The sequence below is a fragment of the Sceloporus occidentalis genome, unplaced genomic scaffold (assembly GCF_023333645.1).
Source record: "Sceloporus occidentalis isolate IW3139 unplaced genomic scaffold, rSceOcc1.0.p SCAF_6, whole genome shotgun sequence".
Taxonomy (NCBI): Eukaryota; Metazoa; Chordata; class Lepidosauria; order Squamata; family Phrynosomatidae; genus Sceloporus; species Sceloporus occidentalis.
The window spans coordinates 4422673-4450183 of NW_028316986.1; the positions used below are offsets into that span (position 1 = coordinate 4422673).

The window sequence follows — 27511 nt, forward strand, 5'->3', positions numbered from 1 at the left end:
AAGTGTATCTCCAGTGATCACAGGCTTTTCATATCTCTGGCCACTTTGACTCCCATAATGGGAGAAAAGTGGTTGGTTAAATAATATATATTTGCAGGCTTTGCTTGAAGGTTGCCTCCTAGGAGGCCTCTCTTCTGGCTGCCTTGAGATGCAGGCTTGCTGGACCATGTGTACCTGATCCAGCAAGGTTCCTTGTACATTCTTGGGATGGTTTGGTGGCTATCACTCAATTTAATCGACCTGCTTATTACCCCATTTCTTGGCTACAAGAATTGAGCATAATGGTAAAAACTCATGCTCACATACAGGCATGCCTCAACTAGCAAAGCCTCGGACAAAGATGCTCCCTTTTGCAAAGCCTTTTTATGGGAGCCCAGCCTCTTTTTTCTTGTCTTCTGTCTGGCTGGAAGTTATTTTGCAGCACTTGTGTTGGGAGGATGGTGAAGGAGAGCTGGACAGACTTTCAGTGTTAGGTTGCAGTGGTGTGTCTGCGGTAAACAATGCAGCAAAACCTGAGAAAGAATAGGATTCTACTCCCGATGATTCTATGCAGCTATGTGTGTGCTTTCATACAACAGGCAAGGTAAAGAGCTGCCTCCAGAGCATGTGTGAAGAGCAAAACGGAAGGAGGAGGAGAAAGCAGATTAGCCTGCCTCACCAGCTCCCCTGGCCTGTTCAAAAAGCATAGCTCTGTATCTTCTCTGAAGATGCCAGCCACAGATGCTGGCGAAACGTCAGGAATAAACTCTTCTAGAACATGGCCACATAGCCTGAAAAACCCAGAAAAAAACCATAGGTCTATAATTTTCGCCACCAGAATGGAAATCATGAGGAAAGTGGAGGCTGTTAAAGAAAGAAAGCATCCCAGGATGCACTTTGGAAGAAACCTTCTAGAAGAGTTTCTTCCTGACGTTTCGCCAGCAGCATCTGTGGCTGACATCTTCAGAGAATGCTTGCCTGGAGTGGGGTATGTATATCCTGTGTGACCCTGGGAAGGCAGGAGCGGTTTGCCTGTGGATTGTTCTGTTCCTGATGGCAGGCCTCAGGCTGGGAGGGTCTGCAGCGGAGGGTGAGTGCCTGCTTGCTTCGTGCTCATTGTCTGCTGGGAAGCCCCTGATCCTGGGAGGCTTCTCATTTGCAGTTGTTGAGTCTTCAGCTTGCTATCTTTCAGTGTTCTAGTCTCTAGAGCAGCAGAAAACAAGCTTGCTCTATCTTCAATGTGACAACCCTTCAAATACTTAAACAGGGCTATCCTGTTATCTCTTAACAATCTCTTCTCCAGGCTAAACATACCCAGCTCCCTAAGTCTTTCTTCATAATGTGTGGTTTCCAGACCTTTCCCCATTTTGGTGGCTCTCCTTTAGACATGCTTCAATTTTTCAACATCCTTTTTTAATTGCGGTGCCCAAAACTGGACACAATATTCCAGGTGGTGCCTGAACAGAGCAGAATAGAGTGGCACTATTACTTCCCTTGATCTAGACACTCTATTTCTATTGATGCAGCTTTAAATCGCATTGGCCTTTTTAGCTGCTGCATCACACTGTTGACTCATGTTCAACTTGTGGCCTACTAGGACTCCTGGCCTCTCTTAGCTCAGATGTGGCCGCTCTTAGCTCAAATGTTCTCCCTCATGAATAACTTTGGCCATCTTGACCATGCTCTGATGTTGGTTGGCTGCATGTGTCCCAGTTTTCATCTGTGAAATGTTGGATGGTTTGCTAATGTATCGGCTAAATCATGTGCTTGTTCAGGAGCATCTTAAATAGAAGGGCTGGAGCTTTTGCAACCCAATCAGACAGTGAGAGTGCTCAGGCTGCCTCGTGTCAGGAGAGATTTTTGAAGGGACGGCTTGTGAATAACAATTGGGCAGACAAGCCGAGGCTTCAGAAAGCCATACTCTGTCTTCCCCCAGGAGCATGAGATTGTGAAAGAGCGGTCAAATCTCTAATTGCCCTGACAGGCGACTTGTTTGCTTCTCCCCCTTTCCTGACAAATTCCTGGTGCAAACCCCAGGCAGCTGCTTTTCACTGGGACTTGTTGTTTTTGTGTAGAAAGTTCTGACTTCCACAATTCAAAGGAAACTGTCTTGAGGGAACCCAGCTTTAGGGGCTATTCAGAGAGAGCAGCAAAATGTTATGACTGGGCTGATTGTCTTGCAGGAGACGAAGGGACATTAATGAGGCGGAAACTTTTAGGCTTGACAGTTATGTCGATACCATATTGATCCTGGAAAGCAAGAACGACAGGATGAAAAAGTTTTTTTTAAATAGAATGATCATCTGTGTTTGGACACTTTCATGCTTTTGAGTTAAGAAGCATTTTCAGCCCTGGCAAGGTCCCCTGTATAGTACAGAAGCTAGCACTTGTTTTAGAAATAGAGAAAGATTATGTGAAGTTGCTTTCATGGCCAGCATCCATAGTTTTTTATGGGTTTTTCAGGCTATGTGGCCAAATTCTAGAAGAGTTTATTCCTGATGCTTCACCAGCATCTGTGGCTGGCATCTTCATAGAAGATCCTCTGAAGATGCCAGCTACAGATGCAGGCAAAACGTCAGGAATAAACTCTTCTAGAACTTGGCCACATAGCCTGAAAAACCCATAAAAAACTAGATAAAGATTATTATTGTGGTTTGTTGTTTATTTATATAATGCCATAAATCTCCATGATGCTTTACAGACTTCATTAAGTCAACACATAACCTGCCAATGGCGTACCATCTAAAAAGTCATAGGATAAAAATAATATATTGTGATTGGACTAATTATCTCATTAAAATACAACAATAAGCCTGTAAAAACTATAAAATAGATAATACATTAACAATCTATATTAACAAACAATCTCAAATTACAGTTCAGAATGCGTCAGAGGATAACAAAGTCTTTAGTTTTTTGTGTGTTTTTCGGGCTATGTGGCCATGTTCTAGCCTGAAAAACCCACAAAAAACTATGGATGCCAGCCATGAAAGCCTTCGACTTTAGAAAGTCTTTAGTTCAGATTTGAAATTGGCCAAAGAGGAAACCTTCCGTAGATGTTTGGGGAGGCAGTTCCAAGACTGAGGTGGGCTGCAAGTGAAAGAGGACAAATCCAATCCAGAGAAGACAAAATCCTTGGTTGAACAAGGAGCCCCTGTTCTGTTACTGGGGACTTCAAGAGTGTCCCTGCAAAGAATTAAACTAGGCATAGAGGATGGACAGTGTGTCTATGCAGCCATAGACAAGTACTGGTTTCCATTCAGCCTGTCCTGTGAACCATCAAGCCCTACAGATGTTATTGGGACTGCAACTCCCAATAGTCTTCACCACTGGCTATGCTGGCTGTGGGTTTCTGAGAATTCCAGTTCAGCGTTCTCTGGAAGTCTTTATGATTGTCTCCCCTGCATTAAAACTTCAGCTTTAACAATATCTTTTACAAACTGAATATAATGGATTTTTTTTTTAATTTCTGAGAATTTTCAAATATGGATATTTTGTTTTTTCAGTTCATTTGTAAGCCTCTTCTTAAAAATAAATCTATTTTTTATAAATATTAACATAAGAAGGGCAAGAAAAAACATGCTTTATTTTCAAGTTTCATCTAATACACTTTCTCAAACTGTGAAACAACTCTAAAAAATTGTCCATAATTAAGAATATAGGAAGAAATATGTATTTATGCTATTAGAATTTTCAGCCAAACTGAGTTCAGTGTGTAGTGTAAACTAATTCTTGAAATTATGGTGTTTGCTGCATAAGCGTTCCTATAACTCAGTTGTTCCCAAACCTTGGCTCTCCAGATGTTTTGGACTTCACCTTCCAAAATTACTGACGGCTGGCCAACGTGGCTCTGGCTTCTAGGAGCAGAAGTCCAAAACAGCTGGAGGATCAAAGTTTGGGAATCGCTGCTATAACTCAGAATGGCACTGCGATATGATAAACTCTGCAACAAATTTTTCTTTTAAAAAAAGTCCTAGTTTGCTGGGAAAATTCTGAAGGGCAGTCCTCTGGTGAACTCCTTCGGGAATTACAACTGATGGTTCAGGCTGTTGCTGGTGTGAAACCTACAAAAGCAGTGCAACTGTCCATTGATGATTTGGGGCACTATGTGATACCATGGTAGTTGGTTAGCCCTTCCCTCTCTTATTCTTCATGGAGAAGAAATTTGGGAGTGTGAGAACATGAGGGAACAACTGAGAGGCTGGCTAGCTCCAACAGGCCTCCCTGGAAGAAGATTAACCACCCATTAAGAAGCCAAGCCCTCCCTCCAGTCCATCTCCCCTGATCCAAGCCTGAGGGCAGGAAACCGTCCAATTAAAAATATTGTATTTACAGCGCTTTATAAATAAAGGTTAATAATAACAACAACAACAACAACAACAACAACAACAACAACTGCTTTGTTGTGAGTGAGTCTTTAGGAGTCTTGTGATTCTCAAATGCCAGCTTAGGTGACTTTGGCCTTTCTCTCTTCTGCATCACTGCTGGTTGCTGGTTGCTTCTTGGGCTTATCAGATGCCATCAAAGTTACAGACATCTTGTGCCACTTTGTGACTGTGTCTTTCTATTCAAGCTGTTAATGGCGGTCAGGGAATGCAGGCTGGACGGTCCCCCTATGAAATCTGCGATCCCCTGGAGCCAGTTCAGCCTAGGACTGCACCCTTCCCTGCAATGAATGGCAGCCCTCATCCTGGAATACCATCTGAGCTTGGCAGAGGGGCCATGCCTGGCCCAACCCCCTTCCAGCCGGACACAGGTAGGTACTTCCGTTAGTATCTCCACATATGAGCCTGCCTGGAGGATGAGATCCTCTGGCCAAGCCCTTCTCTCAGTCCCCACACCTTCACAGGCACAGCTTGATGGGTCATAAGGTAGGGCCTTCTCAGTGACTGCCCCTAAGCTCTGGAACTCCCTTTGTAGAAAGGCCAGGCTGGTCTGTCTGCCAGGAAGGAAAAACTCCTTTGTTCTGACAGGCTGTTGAGAACTAAAGGTTGTAAAAGTAAGGGCTGTTTGTTTATTTATTGCACTTACATCCCACTTTTCTCTCAAAGTGAGATCCATGGTAGCTTACAGTAAAGTCCAACTAAAACATTAATGTACAAAAGTTCAAGAGGAATTAAATATCAGCATGATTAACAACATGATTCAAAACAGCTAAAACAGTTAAAATGTATTTAAAACACAATTTTGATAAAAGATTAACATACACACACACCACTTCACACACTGCAACTCCACTATTAAAATTCAAAAGCCTACCTAAATCAAGGGTTCTCACTAGCTAACGGAAAGACAGGAGGGACAGGGCTAACCGGGCCTGCAGTAGAAAGGAGTTCCACAGCCTAAGACAGTGATGGTGAACCTTTTAGAGGCCGAGTGCCCAAGCTGCAGCCTAAGACCCACTCATTTATTGCAAAGTGCCGTGTCCCTCTGGCTTTCTAGTAACAAACTCTGGCAAACTCTGTGCTGGGGTGATGGCACATGTGCCCACAGAGAGGGCTCTGAGTGCCACCTCTGGCACACGTTCCATAGGTTCACCATCACTGGCCTAAGAGCAGCCAGCAAGAGTTTTGATGCAAGCAACGAATCTTGTATGATGAACCAGAACAGAACTTTATTGAAGTCACAAAAGCAGAAATCCACTATTCAAGGTTAATTCAGCTCACTCTGACTTATATAAGGAGATGTGGTCTTTTAAGAAAATGCTGTATTTTAATGGTTTAAATTGAGTTGCCAATTTAACTCCATTAAAATATTGAAATAATGTCCAACTGTCATCTTGGCCTGAGAGGGAGTGATCAGGCAGACCCAGCAACATCAGGGACTGCCTGAAGGACGAGACTTCTCCCTCCTTTAATTGTCACCTTCTATTTGTATTGTATTCAATTTTTACTGTACACCGCAATGATCATTGCGGAATAGCAGTCTATGAATAAAACGTATTATTATTATTATTATTATTATTATTATTATTATTATTATTATTATCTTTTGTATGTATCATCTGTATTTTATTTTAAGTTGTAAGCCTTCTTTGAATCCTAGTTTTGGAGAAAAGGCAGGTTATAACTAGCCTTAATAGCAGTAATAATAGTAATAGGAATAAGGAGGAGGAAGAGGAGGGGAAGACAACTCTCTTCATGACAGGCAGGTCATGGAGGGGAAGGAATGGAATGAAGGAATTTGTTAAGTAATCTTGGCAAAGCTTGGCCAAGGACTTATGGTTCAGTGAGGATTTGAAGTCCCATGTCCAAGTACAACATTATATCCATGGCACTGTGGTGCCAGACCTACCCACCCCAATTTAAGCCATTACAGCCTTAACCTGCTGTAAACTAGGGAATGAGTCAGCCTAACATGAGTTGTGACATGTAAGGAAACACAATCCTAGCCTGCCTGCATAGTCTTTCACCCTAAAGGGAAGCGCAGGAGAGAATAACAGTGGCACTGAAAGTCAGTGGGGAGAGTGTCTTTGCTGCAGAGCCTAGAAAAGTCACCTTCGATTATTGTCCCAGTGTCAGGAAGCATAGATCTGCACCACAGCATTATAGAAGGGTATGTGGACCTTCAGGAGAAGCTATTCAAGCCATGGCAGTTTGGAAGCCTTCATTTTCCTAATGACATTACACCTGGGAAATGGGCACTTGTATATTTTGAATGATGCAACAAGAAGCTGCCCATGGAGACTGCATCAGGTGCAGAACTACTGGTCTTTTCTACCACTGCAAATCCCACATTGCAGGATCAGGCAGGGACAAACAACAAACCCAGTGGCAGTTACGGAAAAATATTATTCATAATTTTTAAAGTCTACAAAACTTATGCTGCAGTGTGACCAGATAGAAAGTCTTGGGTTCCAGTATCAAGGGAAAGGTGGAGTATAAATACAATGGTTGACTGAATGACTGTCAGAATGGTTGAAATGCTCAAACATTTCCTGGGCTGCATGCAGGTTATGTGTCATAGACCATAGAATCTTTGAACAATCTTAGAATCATAGAATTGGAAAGGGCCACAAAGGTCACCCTGTCTAACCTCCTGCCATGCAGGAATCCACAACTAAAGCTGTCCTGCCCATTCAACCTCTATTTAAAGATTTCCAAAGATGGAGAGCCCTCTACACTCTGGGGCAGTCTATTAAACTCTCAAACGGCTCTTAAAGTAAAGAAGTTCTTCCTAATGTCTAAATGGAATCTCTTTTCTTGTAATTTGAATCCACTGGTTCTTTGTTCTAGTCTCTGCAGCAGCAGAAGACATGCTTATTCCATCTGTCATACTGGTCAAACCACCTCTTAGTCTTCTGTGAGCTGAACATCCCCAGTTCCAGAGTCCTCTCATTTATCATAAAGCTTTGGTATCCAGACCTCTGAATTTCAACTGGCATCTTTTGGCCCAGCTCCATAAACCATTCCCCATACATCTTGGTTTCTAGACCTTTTATCATCTTGGACTTGGTCTCCTTCCTCTGGACACATTCCAGCTTGTCAATATCTTTGACTAAAGCCAACAGGGATAAGGGTTTACAGGTGGGAATTCTCTTCTGGGTCACAGTGAATGTAATTTGGAGTAGATTTCAAGTTTGTATTGGTAGTCATCCTCTCTATTACCTTGTGCACTGTATCTTTAAAGAAGGAAAGACCTTGGAAAAATCCAAATTCCCCCAGATTAAAGGTATAATGGCATCTCATCTATGTGTGCCAAAGAAAATTGATGAAGGCATGGCTCTTTGGGAACTCACTTTTTAGGTTCTGTCTTGCCAATATTTCTGCAGTACTGAACCAATAGCTAGAGAAATGGAGCTGCAGAACTGGCTCAGGAGTTTCAGCCTGCAAGCTCTTCCCCTCTTAAATACAGGAGCTGCTGAGGAGCTCGCGTGATGACTGCTTCTAGAAATGAAGCAAGCCCTTCTTCTGCCCACATTTAGAGCTCCTGCAGGAAAGTTTTCTTTTTTAGCCTCTCACAAATTGCCAGCTTTGTAGACCCATTTTTCCTCCCAAGAGGGAACACTGGAAAATAACAACGCTGGTTCATTCCAAAAAGGCCATCTAGCACCGCTTTGTGTCTTGAGCAGCTTGTAGCTAGCTGTCCCTGAGATGCTCACAAGCCATTTTCATCCTCCTGCAAGAATAAAGAAAACATGTGGTAGTGTGGAGTGTGTCTGGTTTAAAACAGGGAAGATCTTGCTGTTAGAAAAGCCCTAGGAATCAAGGGCATGAGCGGATTGTGCTTCAGGGGATATTCTGGAAGGACTCTGTTTTCGCCTGACAAATGCAGGGTCCACAGTGGAGATCATTGTCTCGCAGCTCGCTTACTAATTGCTTGGATGGGCAACCTCTTTGAGAGGGCACCTGAGCGAGTCTCCCCTGGGTGGCATATTCCCTGGTGGAGCCATCATTGACGGCACTCTTGCGGATGCTGCTGGGAGCAGTTCCTTTATTTTCCTGTTGCCAGGCAACCCTTAAGAACACTTCATTGTCACTGTGCAGCCAGTTCAAGAACAAAACAAACGCTCTCAGATTGATTCAGCTCTCTAGGCCATGACTGTGTTTGGACACAGTTGTCTCACCCTGCTGGCCATGTTGTCCAATACCACTGATGCAAAGGGTTGGTGGCCAGTGCTTGGTGGATGTTCAAAGCCAGGGTGCAGCTCTGTAGCACATGTCCATGCATGCATGCATGCAGACACTTTTGCTTGAAGGACCTTTCTTCTACCATGTAACCATCACCAGATTATCTTAGATCCAGACATCAGGAGCAGATCACCAGTGGTTCAGGTGAAGCCATTGCTCCAGGAGAGGCCTCTCACTGGCTGGGGACTCCATGCTGAAGGGAAAAGGTGTCATTCATTACTCTTGTTCCTCAATCACTGCCTGGATCTTCTGCTGTTTCTGTTGTCATCAAGTTTTCCTTATGGGGAAAGACTTGGGGAGCTGGGTATGTTTAGCCTGGAAAAGAGATAGTTAAGAGGTGATATGATAGCCCTGTTTAAGTATTTCAAGGGGTGCCATGTTGAGGATGGAGCAAGCTTGTTTTCTGCTGCTCCAGAGACTATAATATGGAACAAACTACAGGAAAAGAGATTCCACCTTAACATTAGGAAGAACTTCCTGACACTAAGAGCTGTTCGACAGTGAAAGACACTCCCTTGGAGAATGATGGAGTCTCCTTCTTTGGAGGTATTTAAGCAGAGGCTGGCTGTCCATCTGTTGGGGATGCTTTGATTGTGACTTCCTGCATGGCAGATTGGGGTTGGACTGGATGACCCTTGGGTTATCTTCCAACTCTATGATTCTATGATCCTATGATTTTGAAGGGAGACCATCTACTTTCACTTATCCTGCCTCTCCACTGCCTGTTCAGGGAATTTTCAAATTCATTGCTATGCAGTGGTCCAGGCACTATTAGAGGTTAGGAAGAGCCTTGAAGTGAACTTATGGCAATTTGTTTGGGGCAGCCACAGAGCAACAGTTTGGGTAGCTGCAGTTTGAAGGCAACATTGTACTAGATAGATCTCTTGTCTGATCCAGCATGGCAATTCTCATGTTCACTTCAAGAGCTCCCCCTCCCCCCAAGAAAAGAAAACAGTGCTAGGAGTCTGTTAACAATGCAGTCTGCTTGAGTCATAGATGGATTCAGTTTGGTAATGCATCCCTTTGTGGTTCTCCATAACAGCTTGTAATAATCTCCCCCTCCATGGCACACAGCTGCTTTTTTTCAGTCAAGGAAGTCTTTGACAGTCATTTCGGTTCTTGCAGTTCGAACAGAGGGCCACATTTGAATTAGGGGTGTAGATCATCACTGATTTCAATCTTGAAGGAAACAATGAAGTATTTGAGCAGTTTTCTTCCCACTGTGAGAAACCCCTCAAAAACTGCACAGATTTAGAATACTATCTGTAGTTCAGGACTTATTCTGGACATGCACACACAAACGCCAAACTGTATTTTCTGTGCAGGGATCTTGCTTTCTGTGCAGAAAACATGAATTTCTCAGCAGAAAGCCTAATATTCTGCATTAAAAAACAAAGTTTATTTGTAGAAAACACAGTTTGATGCACACAGACACAAAACCAGAAAATGGTTTCTCACACAGAAAAGTTCTGAACTGAGACACTTCTCGACTCAAGAGAATTTCCCTTGTTGGGGTGTCCCAACATTCAGGAAAACCCTTTTTCAGCTATCGATGGAGTATTTTTTTAATATTCTTTACATCCCTAGTTGAATGATGCTTGGAAGCTATTCTGATTTGGAGCTAGCTTGGTTGTCACAAAGGCAAACCAAAACTCCCTTCTTATGGTTTGATGGTTCCCACAGTGTTGTGTTGCTTTTTCTCTCCTCCCTTACCTCCCTACTTCCTTCAGGTTTGCCCGAACTAGAACTGGGAGTCACTGATCATCAGTTTGGACAGCCAGCAATGGGGGAACAGATCCCATGGTCAGACAACTCCATGACCTCCATCAACCGGGGACCAATGAGCAAGCCAGATGAGTAAGTGTACGAATCTCATGTCACCCCTGTTGTTTGTGAGAGATTTCAGGCAGGATGATGGGCATAGGGCTGCATTTGGAAGAGCATAAGCCAAAGCTCTTATCTGCTTGGAGATTTTGATAGGCACATTCTCTGTTGTTGGTGTCCCTGTAGGCAAACACATATTCAGTACATAACAGCACATGTTGTGCAACCTGTATCAATGGAAACAAAGGACTAGAAGAAAAGCAAAAACATAGATTTCACTTGAATTTTTCTGTATGCAGCAACCAATATTTGAGATGGCTCACAGGGGGAGATCAGAAAAGGATTTTAAAAATGCTGTTTTTTGTTTGTGTATTTATTTTAAGTATTTATGCTCTGCCTGTCAGCCAAAACGTCTCCTGAGGGACTTACAAATAATTTGACAGTTCCCTGCCCTCAGTCTTACAATCTAAATAAGAGATGGAACATAAAGAAAAAAAAATGAAGGGAAGGGGAGGAGGGGACTATGTCCATCAGATTCTGGCTGCTCTTCTCTCCCTCACAGGCCAAAGCAATGTCAGTTGAGATGGAGGGAGAGCCCATCACTGGCTGCTAGGCCAAGGCACAAGAAAGCTCTGCATAGCTGCTCTTCTCTCCCTCTGAGCCACAGCAATGGCAGTTGGAACATGGAAGGAGGACAGCAGCCACTGGGGCCAAGGCATGATGGAGCAATGCCTGTGCTCTTCTCTCTCTCAGAAGCCACAGCAATAGTAGTTGCAACAGAGGGGAGGCCCTCTCACCAGCTGCTGGACCATGGTTGAAGAAAAAGAATGCAAAGGTGGTCCTAGAAATGGGACAGGCAGCCACTGAGTTGTCTGGTAGGCCAGATCCAAAGCCATCATTTCCAGCCTTAGGTGTCCTGCAAAACCTGGACCAGAGTTTCAGCTGTTTCTGGAGGGCTCAACACACCTGCAGCTCAGGTGGTACTGTCCCGTCCATTCTGATTGAACCCTTAGTCTACTTAGATAAGGCAGGTAGCAAACACTGATCATCCACTGGAAGCAACATCTCTCTCCTACACTGTGGGAAGGACACCCACGCTAACTCAGAGACTTTGCCCTGCTTTTTGGACCCTTGCAACGAGAGCCTGGCTACTCTTTTGTACACCCCTCTGTCTGTCGTGACTTTTTTTCTTTCTCAGCAAATTATGTCAGCGGGCAAGTGTGCCCTGTTCAGGATCGCTCATGGAGTTTTCATGGCTGATCAGGGATTCGAATACTGGTCTCCCACTCAGACCACTATATCATATTGATTCAGATGGTTTCTTGGCCATATTTATGCAGATTTGCCATGGCTTTCCTCTAAAACTTAGAGAATGTAACTTGCCCAAGGTCACTTAGTGGATTTCCATGGCCGAGTGGTGATTCAGACCCTGGTCTCCCAGACTCCTGGTCCATCACTCAAGGCACTATACAGTCAGCCCTCGGTATTTGTGGGGGATCCCTTCCTGGACCCACCCATCCCATGCGGATACCCAAAGCCATAGATGCTCAAGTTCTCTTGTCCCCAATGGCAGCCCATGCACGCAGCCGTGCCACCATTGGGAAGAATAGAACTTCAATAGCAACGTATGCACATGGCTGCACTACTGTTAGGGACAACCCCCATTGCCCCCAGTGGCAGCACATGCACACAGGCACATTGCCATTAGAGACAACGGGACTCTTCGTCCCTAATGGCGGTATGGCCACGTGCATGTGCCGCCATGGATGGTTGAATCTGTGGATGGCAAGTCTGCAGATATCGAGGGCTGACTGTACCATGCTGGCAGAAGTTCTACTCACAACAAAAAATTAAGAACTGAGAATTACAGAGTTGGAAGGTTCATGGGATTTTTAAAGGTTTTCAAAAGAAGATTTAGCCTAACAGGATTCTTTATATCCAGCGTAACTCTTGGATTCTTTCACTGCTTTGCTTCTCTTTGACTTTTCTATCAAGGGGCGACATCTTTGTTCCAACTGTTCAAAATTGTGCCATCTAGTGTCCAGAACTGCAAGAAAAAAAAGAGGGTGGAAGCCCACCCTCTTGCTTTTGGAAATAACTATTTAGTTTCAGTTTTTGGCACTGAGAGACTGCAGTGGACTTTTCACGGTTTCTCCTGATGTCCCAACCAGCCGCTCTGCTTTTCGCTGTCCCGTCTCTTGCAAATAATCACTCTCTGCATCTTTGGGAAACCAACACACAGACCACCATGTATTTCGGAGTGGGAAATTGTACTGGGGAGTGTACTTGTGGAGTTCAGGTACTCTAAACGGGAACACGCAGTGTTATGTGGTGGCAAAAACTGGGAAAGAGAATTCCCTCTTTCCCTTGCCCTTTTGCCTCCCTTCCCCACACGGAAGCAAGAGCAGCTGTTTTGCAATGTCAGAGATCCCAGAGGAGCCCCAGTCAAGGAGCTCTGAGTGGGAGTGGATCCAGTTATGGGTTCCTGGCCCCCTGCCTTCGTTTTCCCTTTGGCCTGCTGCCACAAAGCTAAAATGGAGCTAGATCTGTAAGGCTTATTAGGATCCCCTTTGTTATGAGCCAGGCTTTCCCTAAAGGGCTGGGAGGGCTGTTTTGCTGCAAGATCTATGCCAAACAGGCTCCGAGAGAGCAGCTGCCTTCTTTCTGCAGAAGAAGAGGTCCTACATGGAGGAAAAAGAGACAGCAAGCCTAAAGGGCCAGTGGCAGAAGCCCTATGACCGCCAGTCTTTTAGAAATCTGGGGAAGCGGGGTTCTCTTTTCTATTGTCTTCTTTCCACAGCTTGGGGATCATTCCTTTTGGACTGGGATTCTGGGTAATTTGGGGGGAAAGCAGGATACAAACAACAACAACTGCAACCACAATAATAATTGCATCCCCAAACAGGAAAGTTTCCAAACTTGGGGTTAAGAAGGAGAAAGGATTAGGATGTGATGAGGATGATGGTGGCAATCCTATTTATTTATTTGAAGACATAGCTGGAAAGTCAGTATGCAAACAGATCTAGTAGCAGCTTTGAGACTAACTGAAGGAAAGAAGCTGGTAGCATGAGCTTTCCTAGACTTGAGCCTACTTCCTCAGGTGCATGGGGTGGAGTGGAGAGTCCAGAGACAGACCTATATAAGCCAGTTGTGTGTTTTGTGAGCCATTTGTCCTTCTTTGCCAGAGAGCCTTGGTGTCACAAGAAACAACAAATGCTAGAAATCTGTAGCATTGAGCCATGGCTGTTCACTGGTATCAAACTGGAGTATTACTGCAGTGCAGATGTCCTCTAAGAGTTGGATTTAGACCCATATGTTGTGTCACTTCTTTGAACGGCTTCTGTTTCAAGTAGATGCCACTCCACTGTTTGAGTGGATTTGGACTGAATGGGACACACTTAGATCTCCTTGCTGTTTAAATCAAACCTTGCACCAACCTCAGTTTATAGAAAGAGGAGCCCGTTCTGCTCATTCTTGGGATGCTGGAAGAACAAACCTCATTACTCAGTTTTGGCCTTTTTCAGTTCAACTCAAGTGGATATTTGTTCCTTTCGTTTCTTTGGACGAATGAGAGCTCTTCACATACACGCCTTTAAAGATTTTTTCCCTTTTAAGTGTACACTAAAGGATTATGGAAAATGGTGTGTGTTCTTCACAGAGGTCAGAATCTTTTGCAATTCTCCCATCAAGGCGTGGTTGCTCAATCCAAGGAGTTTATCAGACGCGAGTTTTTGGCAATTTTTCCTGCCTATCGCGCAGTGTTAGCGTCACCAACGTTGCGCAATAATGTGAAAGCGCAATGTTCTTCCAGACGCCATTTATTTCTATGGGAGCCCGTTGCGCAATGCTCCCGTAGTTTTAGCGTCATTCCTCCCCTTTTTGGGCATTACGGGGAAAAAGGGAAGTCAGGCCTTTGTCTCCCGTTATCCTTGCGAATGTGTTACAAAATGGTTTGGTGTGGTAGGCAGCAACGCAACGCAAAAGTTACTGATTGCAAAGTTCCCATGATGCAGGGCTGCTTTTTCACCCCATTCCCTTCCGGTGGCCTTCCTTTTTCAGGACAACCCCAGGGGAGGGGGGGGTTGCTCTGTCCTGCATGAACACCGAGGAGGCTGCAAATTTAAGGGACCCCAAAGGGTCATCCATTCCAGCCCCATTCCTCTGCCCTGCATGAACACCGAGGAGGCTGCAAATTTAAGGTACCCCTAAGGGTCATCCATTCCTCTGCCCTGCATGAACACCGAGGAGGCTGCAACTTTAAGGGGCCCCTAAGGGTCACCCATTCCAGCCCCATTCCTCTGCCCTTCATGAACACCGAGGAGGCTGCAACTTTAAGGGGCCCCTAAGGGTCATCCATTCCAGCCCCATTCCTCTGCCCTGCATGAACACCGAGGAGGCTGCAACTTTAAGGGGCCCCTAAGGGTCATCCATTCCAGCCCCATTCCTCTGCCCTTCATGAACACCGAGGAGGCTGCAACTTTAAGGGGCCCCTAAGGGTCATCCATTCCAGCCCCATTCCTCTGCCCTGCATGAACACCGAGGAGGCTGCAACTTTAAGGGGCCCCTAAGGGTCATCCATTCCAGCCCCATTCCTCTGCCCTGCATGAACACCGAGGAGGCTGCAACTTTAAGGGGCCCCTAAGTGTCATCCATTCCAGCCCCATTCCTCTGCCCTGCATGAACACCGAGGAGGCTGCAACTTTAAGGGGCCCCTAAGGGTCATCCATTCCAGCCCCATTCCTCTGCCCTGCATGAACACCGAGGAGGCTGCAACTTTAAGGGGCCCCTAAGGGTCATCCATTCCAGCCCCATTCCTCTGCCCTTCATGAACACCGAGGAGGCTGCAACTTTAAGGGGCCCCTAAGGGTCATCCATTCCAGCCCCATTCCTCTGCCCTGCATGAACACCGAGGAGGCTGCAAATGTCAGGGACCCCAAAGGGTCATCCAAAGAGCGGCAGCGCTGAGAGAAAAAGGGAACCTCCAAGCTGCGAGGTTATTTATTTGAAAAAATAAATAAAAATCAAGACAGGGGTGTATATATTTAATAATAAAAATAATGGGGAAAAAATCAAGACAGGGGTGTATATATTTAATAATAAAAATAATGCATCCTGTATAACCCCACTCCTTGCCACCCCAGAATGCCTCTTGCACATGCAATAATAATAATAATAAATTCATCACCGTAAATGCCAGAAAAGGATGCGATTGTCATGCTTTCTTTTACGACTTTTAAAAGCAATTCAGAGCTGTCCCTGAATTCCTTGCAAAAGCATGTACACTCTTACCTCGGGTTACGAACGCGCCGGGATACGAACTTTTCGGGTTACGAAAAAAAAAAAATATTTCCGGGTTACGAAGGTTATTCCGGGTTACGAATAACCTTTTGGTGCTTTTCGGCGCTATTTCGCACCAAATCGCGGCTTCCCTCCATTAGCGCCTATGGCTTTCTCGGCTTACGAAGACTTCCGGGTTACGAAAATGGCGGCGGAACGGATTATTTTCGTAACCCGAGGTAAGAGTGTATCGTTTTGCCAATTGCCTAATTGACAAAAGCAACAAATGTAACATTCGATTGTAACATTCGCATTTTAGCATGGATTCTCCAAGGAAAAAAGTGCCCTTTTATTGTTCCCTTTCACTTTTATTAGCTGACTTCCAGCAAAAGGATACTGTTGCAAAGGGCAAATACACACACACACACACACACACACATTCCTCAGCAAAAAACACAACAAAACATGCGCTCATTTTGTATATATTTAATAATAACAATAATGAAAAAATAAATAAAAATAAAGACAGGGGTGTATATATTTAATAATAAAAATAATGGGGGGGAAAGCCACCCTGATTTGCCCTTTTCCCTTCTGTCACCTGTTGCATCCATATTCCCCTTTTTCCTTCGGCTCTTTCCTTCTCCCCCTCCCCTCTGCTAAATAGGACCCTAGAGATGGGGGGGGAACCCCCTCACTCCCCCGGAAGCACAAAGGTCAGGATGCCACCAAAGCCTCCAAAGGGCATGCACAAGGATTTTGATGCGAAATGCTCGACAGAAACGGAAGGCGCTGGTGTAGTAGACAGTTCCACTATGCATGGTTTCGCATCACGCAAATCACAACTTTCGCGCAATTGTAGCGCTAACATAACGTTACGGGGGCATGACGGAAAAGCAAGCAATGTGGTAAGACATTGTGCAAAACAGTCATTTCGCAATGTTCTTTACACTTCCTTAGCGCAATTGCAGGGTCCAAAACTTGAGTCTGATAAACTCCCAAGTTTGTCAGTGGCTTCACCTGCAATGTGTCCTCTGAGTCTTGACTTATCTTGCTGCCTTCCTCTGTGTAGTGCCTGATGCTGACATTTATAAAGACGTTGTATACTTCATTCTTGTCTACCAGTTACAGAAAGCAAAACCAGTACCCCTTTGGCTGTGATTTAACTGTGGCCTACAAACTTAACGCATGGCGGAGGGGGAGGGATCATTAGCTTATGGAAGTGTTGCCTTGTTCTAGACACACTTCAAGTCCTTGTCTTTTTCTTCCTTCCTCTTCTTGAGGGCCTTGTTTCCCCCTTCCCCATCCCAACCCCAGCTGTGTTCATTGTTGCCTGTGGTTTTGGCTAGTGTTCGACATGTGATGCTCATCTGGAGCTAAACGGGTAGACATGCTGACTCCTCAAGAACTTTGGGGTTTGGGATCTTTTGTCCTCAGCCTTCCTGAGGCTTTCCAGAGAACATGACACGCTCATCATGCCTAGCCAAAAAGGAATCCCATTGATTCCAAATAGCCCTGTCATCCTATTATTACATGCTCATAACTACAGAGATTGGAAACAAGTCTCCAGTTTGGTGTGGGGACAAAGGCGGTGCATGAGAGATGTGTGGGAGAGAAGGAAGTCTGTTTTATTCGAGTTCTTTTCCCAAACCTATCCAAGTTTGAAGAATTCAAAGATAAAGCTGTATTAGTCTGTAAGAATCAGCATGTAGAGAGATCTTGTAGCACCTTTGAGACTTAACTGAAAGAAAGAAGTTGGCAGCATGAGCTTCCGTAGACTTAAGTCTACTTCCTAAGACTGAAATCTAGGAAAGCTCTAATGCTGCCAACTTCTTTCTTTCACTTAATTTCAAAGGTGCTACAAGATCTCTACATAGTGTCCAAGTTTGGTTTTCTGTTATGAGTTTCTGTTACTTAAGTCTCCTTTCTTGCTTGGATCACTTGCCATAGGTTCCTTTCACACAACAGAATTCTGCCATTTTGATATCATTTGAACTGCTGTCACTGGATACTGTGGGATCCTGGAATTTATAGTTTTCTGAGTCATAGAGTTTTTGACATAGAATCATAGAGTTGGAAAGGGGTCTCATGGACCATCGCATCCAACCTTTTGCTGAATGCAGGATCTCCAGTTCATGCATTCCCAGCAGGTAGCTGTCTAGCCCCTTTTTGAAGTGGTCCAGAGAAAGAGACCCCACCACCTCTCTAGGTGTTTGGTTCCATTGCCCAACCACTCTTAATATCAAGACGTTCCTTCTAATGTTCAATCAAAATCTACCCTCCTGCAGCAGAGAACAGGCCTCCCCCTCCTCTCTGAGGTATTTAAAGAGGGCAATCATGTCACCCCTCCATCTTCTCTTCACCAGGCTGAACAAGCTCTTCTCATACGTTTTGTTCTCCATACTTCTTATTATCCTCATTGCCCTCCTCTGAACCCAAAGCGGAGAATGGGTACAAATGGAATGGAAAGCGCATGGTGCTGGGACAGAGGCCTTGCTGGAAAAGGGAAGAGAGGCTTGGCCACCAAGGGTGGGATGGGAGTGGGGAGTTCCAGTGGAAGGAAGGATACAGACTTTGCGGTGGTGGGAAGGTACAGGGGAATGGGACTCCATTGGATACTTTCACTTGATGCAGGGCCAAGCCAGGTTTAGCTGGGCACAGGAGCACAACTATGTGGGGGACAAAATGAAAGCATTGCCTCCAAATAAGAATCCCACCCACCCCACGGCCGCCATTGAGATTTTCCTTCAGGCCTCAAATTTCTAGTATTGCAGGGAGCAAGACACTGGAAATGGTTCACACCAAGAATTCTTACATTTGTTGTATTCACTTTCCCTTGGTCACTCCCACTCAGGGAGAAAGTCAGCATACAAATAAATAAATTAAAATAAAATAAATCCTCTTTGGAGGCCTTTACTCTGTTTCTAAATGCTTGACTGATGTTTTAATTTACTGCAATACTAGACTAACTGAAAGAAAGAAATTGGCAGCATGAGCTTTTGTACACTTTAGTCTATGTCCTCAGATGCATTTGGTGGAGTGGAAGCCAGGCACAGACATATATATGCCAATGGTATGTGAGGATGTCAATTCAAATTACAAATCCTTTGTGTATGGAAATGAAATTGCAGGTCTAATTTTAACAAAGACATAGGAACGATGTCCGTTAGTGCGAAAGTAGACTGAAGTCTACAAAAGCTTATGCTGCCATTTTCTTTCTTTCAATGAGTCTCAAAGGTGCTAAAAGATCTCCCTATGCACTAATTCTACAGACTAACATAGCTATATCTTTGAATTCTGCAATACTAGACATTCATCTTTCTCATTTGCCTCTCCCTCCCTACAGCCAGTGCATCACTTCTCAGCTGGATGAGCTCTTGTGCCCCCCAACCACCCCAGAGGGGCGGAATGACGAGAAAGCCCTTCTCGAGCAGCTGGTTTCCTTCCTGAGCGGCAAAGACGAGAATGAGCTGGCAGAACTGGACCGTGCTCTTGGCATTGACAAACTAGTCCAGGTACTGAGCTTTGCTCCAAGTTAATTAGTCTCCTGCCCTTCTCCCAAAAGAGGGCCCATGGTAGCTCACAATATATAGGTTAAAACCAAATTCAGTTAAAACAATGGATAGTACAAAAGTTTAAAAGCAATTCAGTAAGCAATCAATTTAAATCAGTTTTAAAAAACAAATTATTGAGTCCCTGTATTGATTCGCCTTGAATCTCTATATTGGGAGAAAGGTGGGATAATAAGAAAATAAAATACAGTGCAGCCATGTGCTTGAAGAAACAATGGCGCACATGCACACCACGCCACAGGCCCCATTGTTTTAAATGGGGCTCCACCATATGCAGCATTTCCCTTATGTGCGGGGGGTGTGTGTGTCTGGAATAGATCCCTTGCGTAAAGGAAGGGGGCACTGTAATAAAAATAATAATTTAAAAAAATATATAAGACAATTGTAAATACTAAAACACAGTTTTTAAAAAATGGTAGATTAAAACAGTACAACACACTGGAAAAAGCACTTTCTTTAAGAACCTTCCATTCTCAAAAGCCTCCCAGAATGATTTTTTTTTTTAAAGTCTTTGGCCACCATCAAAACGACAGCAAAGAAGTGGCCATGCTGGCCACCCTAAGGAAAGGCATTTCACAGCCTAGGGGCATCCACCAAGAAGACCCTGTTGTGTATCTGATGCAAAAGGTATGGGACGTGGAGAGAGGGAGGAAGAGAATATCTATAAAAACGTATATGGGAAAGGGGATAGTAATCTCCCCCCACCCTTTTTTCGCCCTCAATTGCCCGCCAGGACCAGAAATAATACTGAGCAAGCTGTTTCCTTTTCCCAGGCTGGGCACTCAGCTTAGTAGTGGTGGGTGGTGTTTTTAGGTGTACTATCTGCAGTGAGCTAGACAAGGATGGGAAGGGACACTAAGTGTATTTAACTGTCCATTATCCACCCCACCCCACCCCCCAACTGGTTCTGCATACACATCTCTTGGATATGAACAGCATAAATGAACTTCCATTAGTTTGCTTTAAACATCACCCACCCTAAACCACTTTCTAATGGAATGGCATCCATTCTAGTTTTTTTAAAAAAATAAATCAGAGGGACATGACTTTGAGGTTTCTGTTGTTGTTATCCATCTCAAGTCAATCTCGTCCCATGACGACGCTGCAGATGAAACACCTCCAAGACTCCCAATGCTCCACTGCTCTGGTCAGGTCCTGCAAATTCATACCCATGACCTCCTTAATAGAGTCCATCCATATGACATGTGTCCTTCCTCTCTTTCTGCTTCCCTCCACCTTTCCTAGCATTATTGCTTTTTCCAATGAATTGTGCCTCTTCATGATCTGGCCAAAGTACGGCAGCCTCAGTCTAGTCATCTTGGCTTCCAGAGAGATTTCTGGCTTGATCTGCTCTAGGACCCATTTGTTTGACTTCTTGGCTGTCCATGGTAACCTCAGCACTCCTCTCCAGGCCCACATCTCCAATGAATTAATTCACTTCCTATCCGCTTTCTTATCTATCCAGCAGATATTGCAAGCACTGTGAGCTCTACAATTTGTTTTTTGAAGAAGAGAGCTGTAAGTTGACAAGGGCATGGTAGAAGGCAGGGTGGGTGGGGATGAAGGCACTCCTCACTACTTACACCATCTTCAGTCTCTCTTGAATCGTCAGTGTTGCTGCAGTCATCCCTCCACCCCTTTGCAGCGCAAAGCAAAGCAAAGCATATGAAGCAGAGGGTTAATTTCATGTTCTCTCTTCCTCCTGCTACTTTCCTGGTGCCAAAACTCTCCCTTCTCCAAAAGCCTCCGGCTAGTTCCCAAACTCCTCTGAAATCAGTTGGGAATGAACATTGAAGCATCTTGGTGGTGGCAATTGAACTTCTGGCTTGGGTGCATTGCCAACACTGCCAAGTGTTTGTGGTTTGGGAATTCCCAAAGGAGTCTGGGAAGAGGGAAGCAGGAATCTCATTCAGATTTAAGCGGGGGTAAGGGGGTTCATCCATTTTAAGGACTTTGGGATCGGAGTCAGGCAGTGAAGTGGGAAGAGCTTGGTGGTATTCAAAAGAGGCTAAAACACTGAGAGGTGCCAGATGGCTCAGCAGTTTGGAAAGAAGGCTTTGGTTGCAGCCTTCTGGAAACGATTCCTAAAATGAGAAGCCACCATGTTTCTCCAGGGTTTGTGGTTTGTTCAGAGAGTTCTGCGTTGACTCTCTCACTGATGCTATTAGCTCTCCAAGGGTACTGCCTGAGTGCCCCCCTCCCATGAAACAAAACCAGAAACCCACCACTGCTAAGGTTTGATCGGAGCCCCAGATAAGGTCCAGCTTGTGCTTTCCTAAGTTTGGCTATATGCATTTGCTTTTGAATAAATTAAAAGAAAGGAATGTCATACCTTCTGCCTCTTTCTTTAAATTTATTCAGGAGTAAATGTGAAAACCCAGACTTCTCCCAACATGGCAGCTCCTGTTTGCTTGTTTATTTGTTTCTTTTCATTATTGTTGCTCTAAAAAGAACCCCAGAAATGTGATGGCCTCTCTTCCCTTGCTTTTGCTGCTGTCAGACTGAAAGCCATTTCACAGATGGCATTTTAAAATAAGCACACACAAATCCCTGCAGTGTCTTTGGTGCACACTAAAAACGCCACACGTGACTGCCTGATGTTCCTGGCAAAAAGAAAATGTTTTGTATGTGCCTTCAAGTCGATTGTCGACTTACACTGACCCATGAATCTCATAGGGTTTTATTAGAGAAGGAATCCTCAGAGGTGTTTTTGCCAGTTCTTCCCCCTGAAATGTAGCCTACAGCACCTGAGAATGAATAGGCCATATCTGATCTCAGTGCTAACCAGGGCTGACCCTGTTTAGCTTTCAAGATCAGACACAATCACAGAGGAGAGGAAATTGTGGAAGTTATCAGCCTTGAATGTGAGGATGAAATCATTATTCATGTCCCTGAAAACAGGGATGTAAATAATTATTTTATCCTCACATTCAAGGTTGATAATTTCCATAGTTTTCTCTCCATTGCAGCAAAAAAAAATTGAATATTTTTATGCAGTGTCCTCCCATATTTGCACATCCTGAAGTATTTATTGCACTTGTTAAGGGCTGTCAAGTCAGCTTTGGCTTATGGTGACCCTCTGAATGAGAGACCATCAAGAGCCTTGGTCATCCACAGCTCGGCTTAGGTCTTGCAAACTCAGGGCAGCCATTGTGGCTTCCTTGATTCAATCTGTCCGCCTGTAGTGCAGTCTCCCTCTTTCCCTTTTGCCTTCCACTTGACCAAATCTTGTCTTTCCAGTGAGTGACATTGTCTCTCATGATGTGTCCAAAATACAACAGCCTCAGTTTAGCTTCTGGAGAGAGTTCAGGCCTGAAGACCCATTCGTTTGTTCTTTTATAGTCCATGGCCTTGCTAGAACTTTTCTCCAGCACTGCATTTCAGATGAGTTAATTTTCTTCCTCTTCGATTTCTTTACTATCCAGCTTTCATACCCATACATAGAAATAATAAATACTGTGGTATGAATGCTTATGACTTTTGCTATTTAATTATATACCTTTACGTTTGAGGATCTTATCTAGTTCCTTTATAGCTGTTTTTCCAAGTGTTAGCCTCCTTCTGATTGCTTGACTAATATCTCCATTTTGATTCATCACTGAGGCAAGGTATAGAAAATCTTTTAACTATTTCAATATGTTCATTACCCACCTTAAAGTTACAGAAATAATCGCTGGTCATTATTTTATTTTTGTTTTCTTAATATTTAACTGTAACCCTACTCCTCTGCTTCCTTCCTTAACTTTCAGCAATGCTCAGTTCCCAGTCTTTGCTATTTTCTGCTATTAGTATGGTGACATTTGCATTTCTTAAATTGTTAACGTTCCTTCCCCCAGTTTCCACAATTCCTTCCTCTGTGTCTCCAAATCATATGTTCTGCATATACTGTAAAGCCTTTTCTGACCCCACTTGCTGATAGGAAATCAATCTGTTCCTCCATATTGTGTCCCTATAGTTGCCATCCTGAAGTGTTCTAGGGGATTATTCTGTGCAAAATGTAATGTGTTTTTCCTGCACAGGAGACAGTGTTGTTTTACAAAGAAAAACCACATGCATTTCTGCATGGAATAATGCCTCAGAAAACTTCAGGATGTGCAAATATTGGGAAAAGATGGCAAAAAACTCACCTTGTTAATATTTTTCTTGATGGCGCTTCCAGAGAGTTGGAAAACCCTCTTATTTTGACTGCAAAACAACAAAAAATAAAATAAAATTCCCTCCACATTTTGAAGGCTTCCTGCCATCTTGAGTAGCTTTCAGGGTGTTTGTGTTTGGGAGACTAAATCTCGCACGTGTTTTCTCTCCTTGAGCAGGGAGGTGGCCTGGAAGCGCTGACAGAGAGGTTCCAGCCGCAGCAAGCGACACCACCCCCGCCCCCCTTGGTCATGGATCAGAAGCCCAGCCTGTACCCACAGCCTTACCCCTCTGCCTCGCCCACCGCCAACCTCGCTGGCCCTTTCCCGGGCATGGTCAGGCAAAAGCAGTCCTTTGGGCCCATGCCAGTCCAAGTCCCGCCACCTCGGGGAGCCTTCCCTACCAACATGGGGATGCAGCCACGGCAGGCCCTTAACCGACCCCCAACAGTGCCCAACCAGTTGCGTCTGCAGCTGCAGCAAAGGCTCCAGGGACAACAGCAGGTGAGTCTGGGCACCGCTTGGCACATTCTCCACACACACTTGGTGTCTCCTACCTGGAATCTTTCTCCTGCCCCTGATGATAATGCTCTCCAGCTCCACTTGTGTCTTCTGAAGGATAAAATGAAGTTGTATCCATTTTGGGAAGTGTTTGAGGGGGTGCCTAAGCACCCAACCTATCTACAGGGAGCCTCCACAGGTTTTGAGGGCTATGGGTCTGCTCCTTGTCCTGCCTTAGCTGGTGGCAAACAGGCTACCTTTGGCTCCTCAGATACAAGTTACCCTCCTGGCCTTCATTCTTGTACCCTTTGTCTCTTGGCACTGGGATGCTAGATGTGAAGGCCAAGAGAGCTGCTTAGTGCAGGCTGATGATGTTTGCTGCTTTGATTCTTTTTTTAACTTAAAACTTCAGTTGGATATTTAAAAATAAATGTTCATGCATCCACAAAAAATGGGCAGGCTGAGTGACCCAAGGAATGCCAACAAAGTAAACAGAAGGCTCCTAGGTGTGAATGACTGTCAATATTAGGAATTAGGAGACTGAAGGAAAATTGCATTTGGGGAGGTAGAATTCTTATTTGGAAGGACAGTTACCTCAATCCCCCCATACACACCTGCCCCCTTGCTCTCACTTCTTCCCCCAGTCCTACTTCTGCCCATCCCTCTAGATCTTTTTGACTACTGAAGCAACCAGCCCTCACCATTTTTGTAGGGAGCATTGTTGGCAGAGAGTGGCAGGGTGTTCAACTGTGCCAAACACTGCAGTCACTGGAGCTCTAACACTTCTCTGGTTGCTTCCTCTCTAGCTGATACACCAAAACCGTCAAGCCATCCTGAACCAATTTGCTGGGAACCCTCCAGGCAGCATTGGCATGAGGCCGGGCATGCAGCAACCGATTGCGGGGCAGGTAAATGCTGGGACTCCTCTCTTGCTACTGTGCTTCTGCTGAGCGATGCTGCTACAGATGTACTACTTGGCACCCAAGGCATTTTCTGTACACACTTTGGGGCTCTTGCAGAGGGGTGGGTGGGGAGGAATAGGCTTAGGGAGACTAAGGGAGAAGTGGTTGTAGCAACCACTCTTCAAGGTAGGCCCTGGAGGAGGCAGGAGAGGCAGCTGGTTTTTCCCCACATTTTCATGTCCCTGCCCCCCCCCCAAAAAAAAAAAAAAAAAACCAATTCATCTCTCTTCCCAGCTGCACTAAAAGGCAGAAAGCAGGAATGTTTGCTCTTGGACCATACCCTAAACAAAGCTGTCATGATGCAAAAACTACCTTGAACGCTGTTCTGCCTGGCCTATTTGCAATGCCTCTTTTCTGTCAAGTTCTGGAGATTATGCAAGGTGGTGCCCATCAAATAAGGAGTCATATTTGTTGCCTTGCTGGATGAGGGGGGGTTCCATATCACCCAACATTTTGTCTCCAATAGCAGCCAGGCAGTTGCTTTCCAAAGTTCACCAGAGATATAGGTCAATGCTTTTGGACTCTATGTTCTCACTGTATTTCCAGCTGTGAAGTTGATGGTTCACATTTCCCCATCTCTCTAGCTCAGTGGTTCTTAAACTTTGGTCCTCCAGAAGTTTTGGACTTCAAGTCACAGAATTCCTGATTGTTAATCAAGCGGGCTAAGGTTTCTGGAAGATGAAGTCCAAAACACTTGGAAGACTAAAGTTTGGGAATCACTGCTCTAGCTGAAGTGACAAGTGAGATCTGTAATGTAGCAGATCTTAAAACAGTGAGCATAAAGCTCAATGACAGAACCTATGCTCTGCATGGGTCTAAAGTAGGGATACAGCACCTAGTTGTGATGGTGATGGTATTCCATTAATCTCCTACAACAAAGGCAGGCTATCTCCTAGAGCTTGGAAAAGTTACTTTGGGGGGGCAGGACCTTCCAGAACCCAGTGGTCATGCTGGTTGGAGGGTTGTAAGGGGTGTAGTCCATAGAGTAACTTCTAAGGTCTGCATCTACAAACATGGACGCTCCACTTGCACTTAGTCACTAGTGGCCATAGTTGCCATATCTAAAGAACTTGAGGATTATGAGGAATATTACTTACATGCAAGAGAGAGAGAGAGTCGTGAAGGAATACATTTGCTTTTGCCCTGTCTCTCAGTAGCTTCACTCACTGGCTTGAACTGTTTGGATCATGGGTCGGCAACCTACGGCCCGCGGGCCGGATGCGGCCCGCGAGCACTGTAGGACCGGCCCCTGGCCGACCCTGCCGCCGATTGCCGCCGCCCCAGGGGGCGGGGGCAAGCGCTGGGGCCGCCGGAGCGCTCCGTTTCCCCGCCCCCTGGGATGGCCTCTGGCCTCCCAGGGGGTGGGGGCAAGCGCTGGGGCCGCCGAGCGCTCCGTTTCCCCGCCCCCTGGGATGGCCTCTGGCCTCCCAGGGGGCGGGGGCAAGCGCTGGGGCCGCCGGAGCGCTCCGTTTCCCCACCCCCTGGGATGGCCTCTGGCCTCCCAGGGGGCGGGGGCAAGCGCTGGGGCCGCCGAGCGCTCTTTCCCCCCGCCCCCTGGGATGGCCTCTGGCATCCCAGGGGGCGGGGGCAAGCGCTGGGGAAGAAGGAGGAATGGAGGAGGAGGAGGGAGGAAGGGAAGAGGAAGGAGGAAGAAGAGGAGGAAGAAGGAGGAAGGAAGGAAGGAGCAAGAGGAGGAGGGAGGGAGGGAGGAGGAAGAAGAGGAGGAAGAAGGAGGGAGGAAGGAAGGAGCAGGAGTAGGAGGGAGGGAGGGAGGATGAAGAAGAGGAGGAAGAAGGAGGAAGGAAGGAAGGAGCAAGAGGAGGAGGGAGGGAGGGAGGATGAAGAAGAGGAGGAAGGAGGAGGAAGGAAGGAGAGAAGGAGCAAGAGGAGGAGGGAGGGAGGGAGGATGAAGAAGAGGAGGAAGAAGGAGGAAGGAAGGAAGGAGCAAGAGGAGGAGGGAGGGAGGGAGGATGAAGAAGGAGGAAGGAAGGAGAGAAGGAGCAAGAGGAGGGAGGGAGGGAGGGAGGGAGGATGAAGAAGAGGAGGAAGAAGGAGGAAGGAAGGAAGGAGCAGGAGGAGGAGGGAGGGAGGGAGGAGGAAGATGAAGACATGCAGTCTTTCTGAAGGTGAGACTATGTGACTTTCCAAAGTGCATTTCTATGTATTTTCAGTGCTTTCAATGCTGAAAGGTGTGCTTTTACAATGAGAGTGGTAGTGATGGTGATATGTCAGTTTGTGGGACATGCAGCCTTTCTGAAGGTGAGACAGTGTGACTTTCCAAAGTGCATTTCTGTGTATTTTCAGTGCTTTCAATGCTGAAAGGTGTGCTTTTACAATGAGAGTGGTAGTGATGGTGATATGTCAGTTTGTGGGACATGCAGTCTTTCTGAAGGTGAGACAGTGTGACTTTCCAAAGTGCATTTCTATGTATTTTCAGTGCTTTCAATGCTGAAAGGTGTGCTTTTACAATGAGAGTGGTAGTGATGGTGATATGTCAGTTTGTGGGACATGCAGCCTTTCTGAAGGTGAGACAGTGTGACTTTCCAAAGTGCATTTCTGTGTATTTTCAGTGCTTTCAATGCTGAAAGGTGTGCTTTTACAATGAGAGTGGTAGTGATGGTGATATGTCAGTT

At 45.3% G+C, this 27511-nt stretch overlaps 1 protein-coding gene across 5 annotated transcripts in view; it reads left to right on the plus strand.

Moving 5' to 3' along the window:
* NCOA1 (nuclear receptor coactivator 1) overlaps nucleotides 1-27511 on the plus strand; it is a 401716-nt gene that overhangs the window by 361693 nt on the left and 12512 nt on the right. For all 5 annotated transcript variants that reach the window (XM_089528750.1, XM_089528749.1, XM_089528753.1 and 2 more), the window contains 5 exons: nucleotides 4553-4735; nucleotides 10340-10466; nucleotides 19057-19225; nucleotides 23596-23919; nucleotides 24723-24824. In XM_089528750.1, the coding sequence (XP_089384876.1) occupies nucleotides 4553-4735; nucleotides 10340-10466; nucleotides 19057-19225; nucleotides 23596-23919; nucleotides 24723-24824 (905 nt within the window). The remainder of the gene's footprint in view (nucleotides 1-4552; nucleotides 4736-10339; nucleotides 10467-19056; nucleotides 19226-23595; nucleotides 23920-24722; nucleotides 24825-27511) is intronic.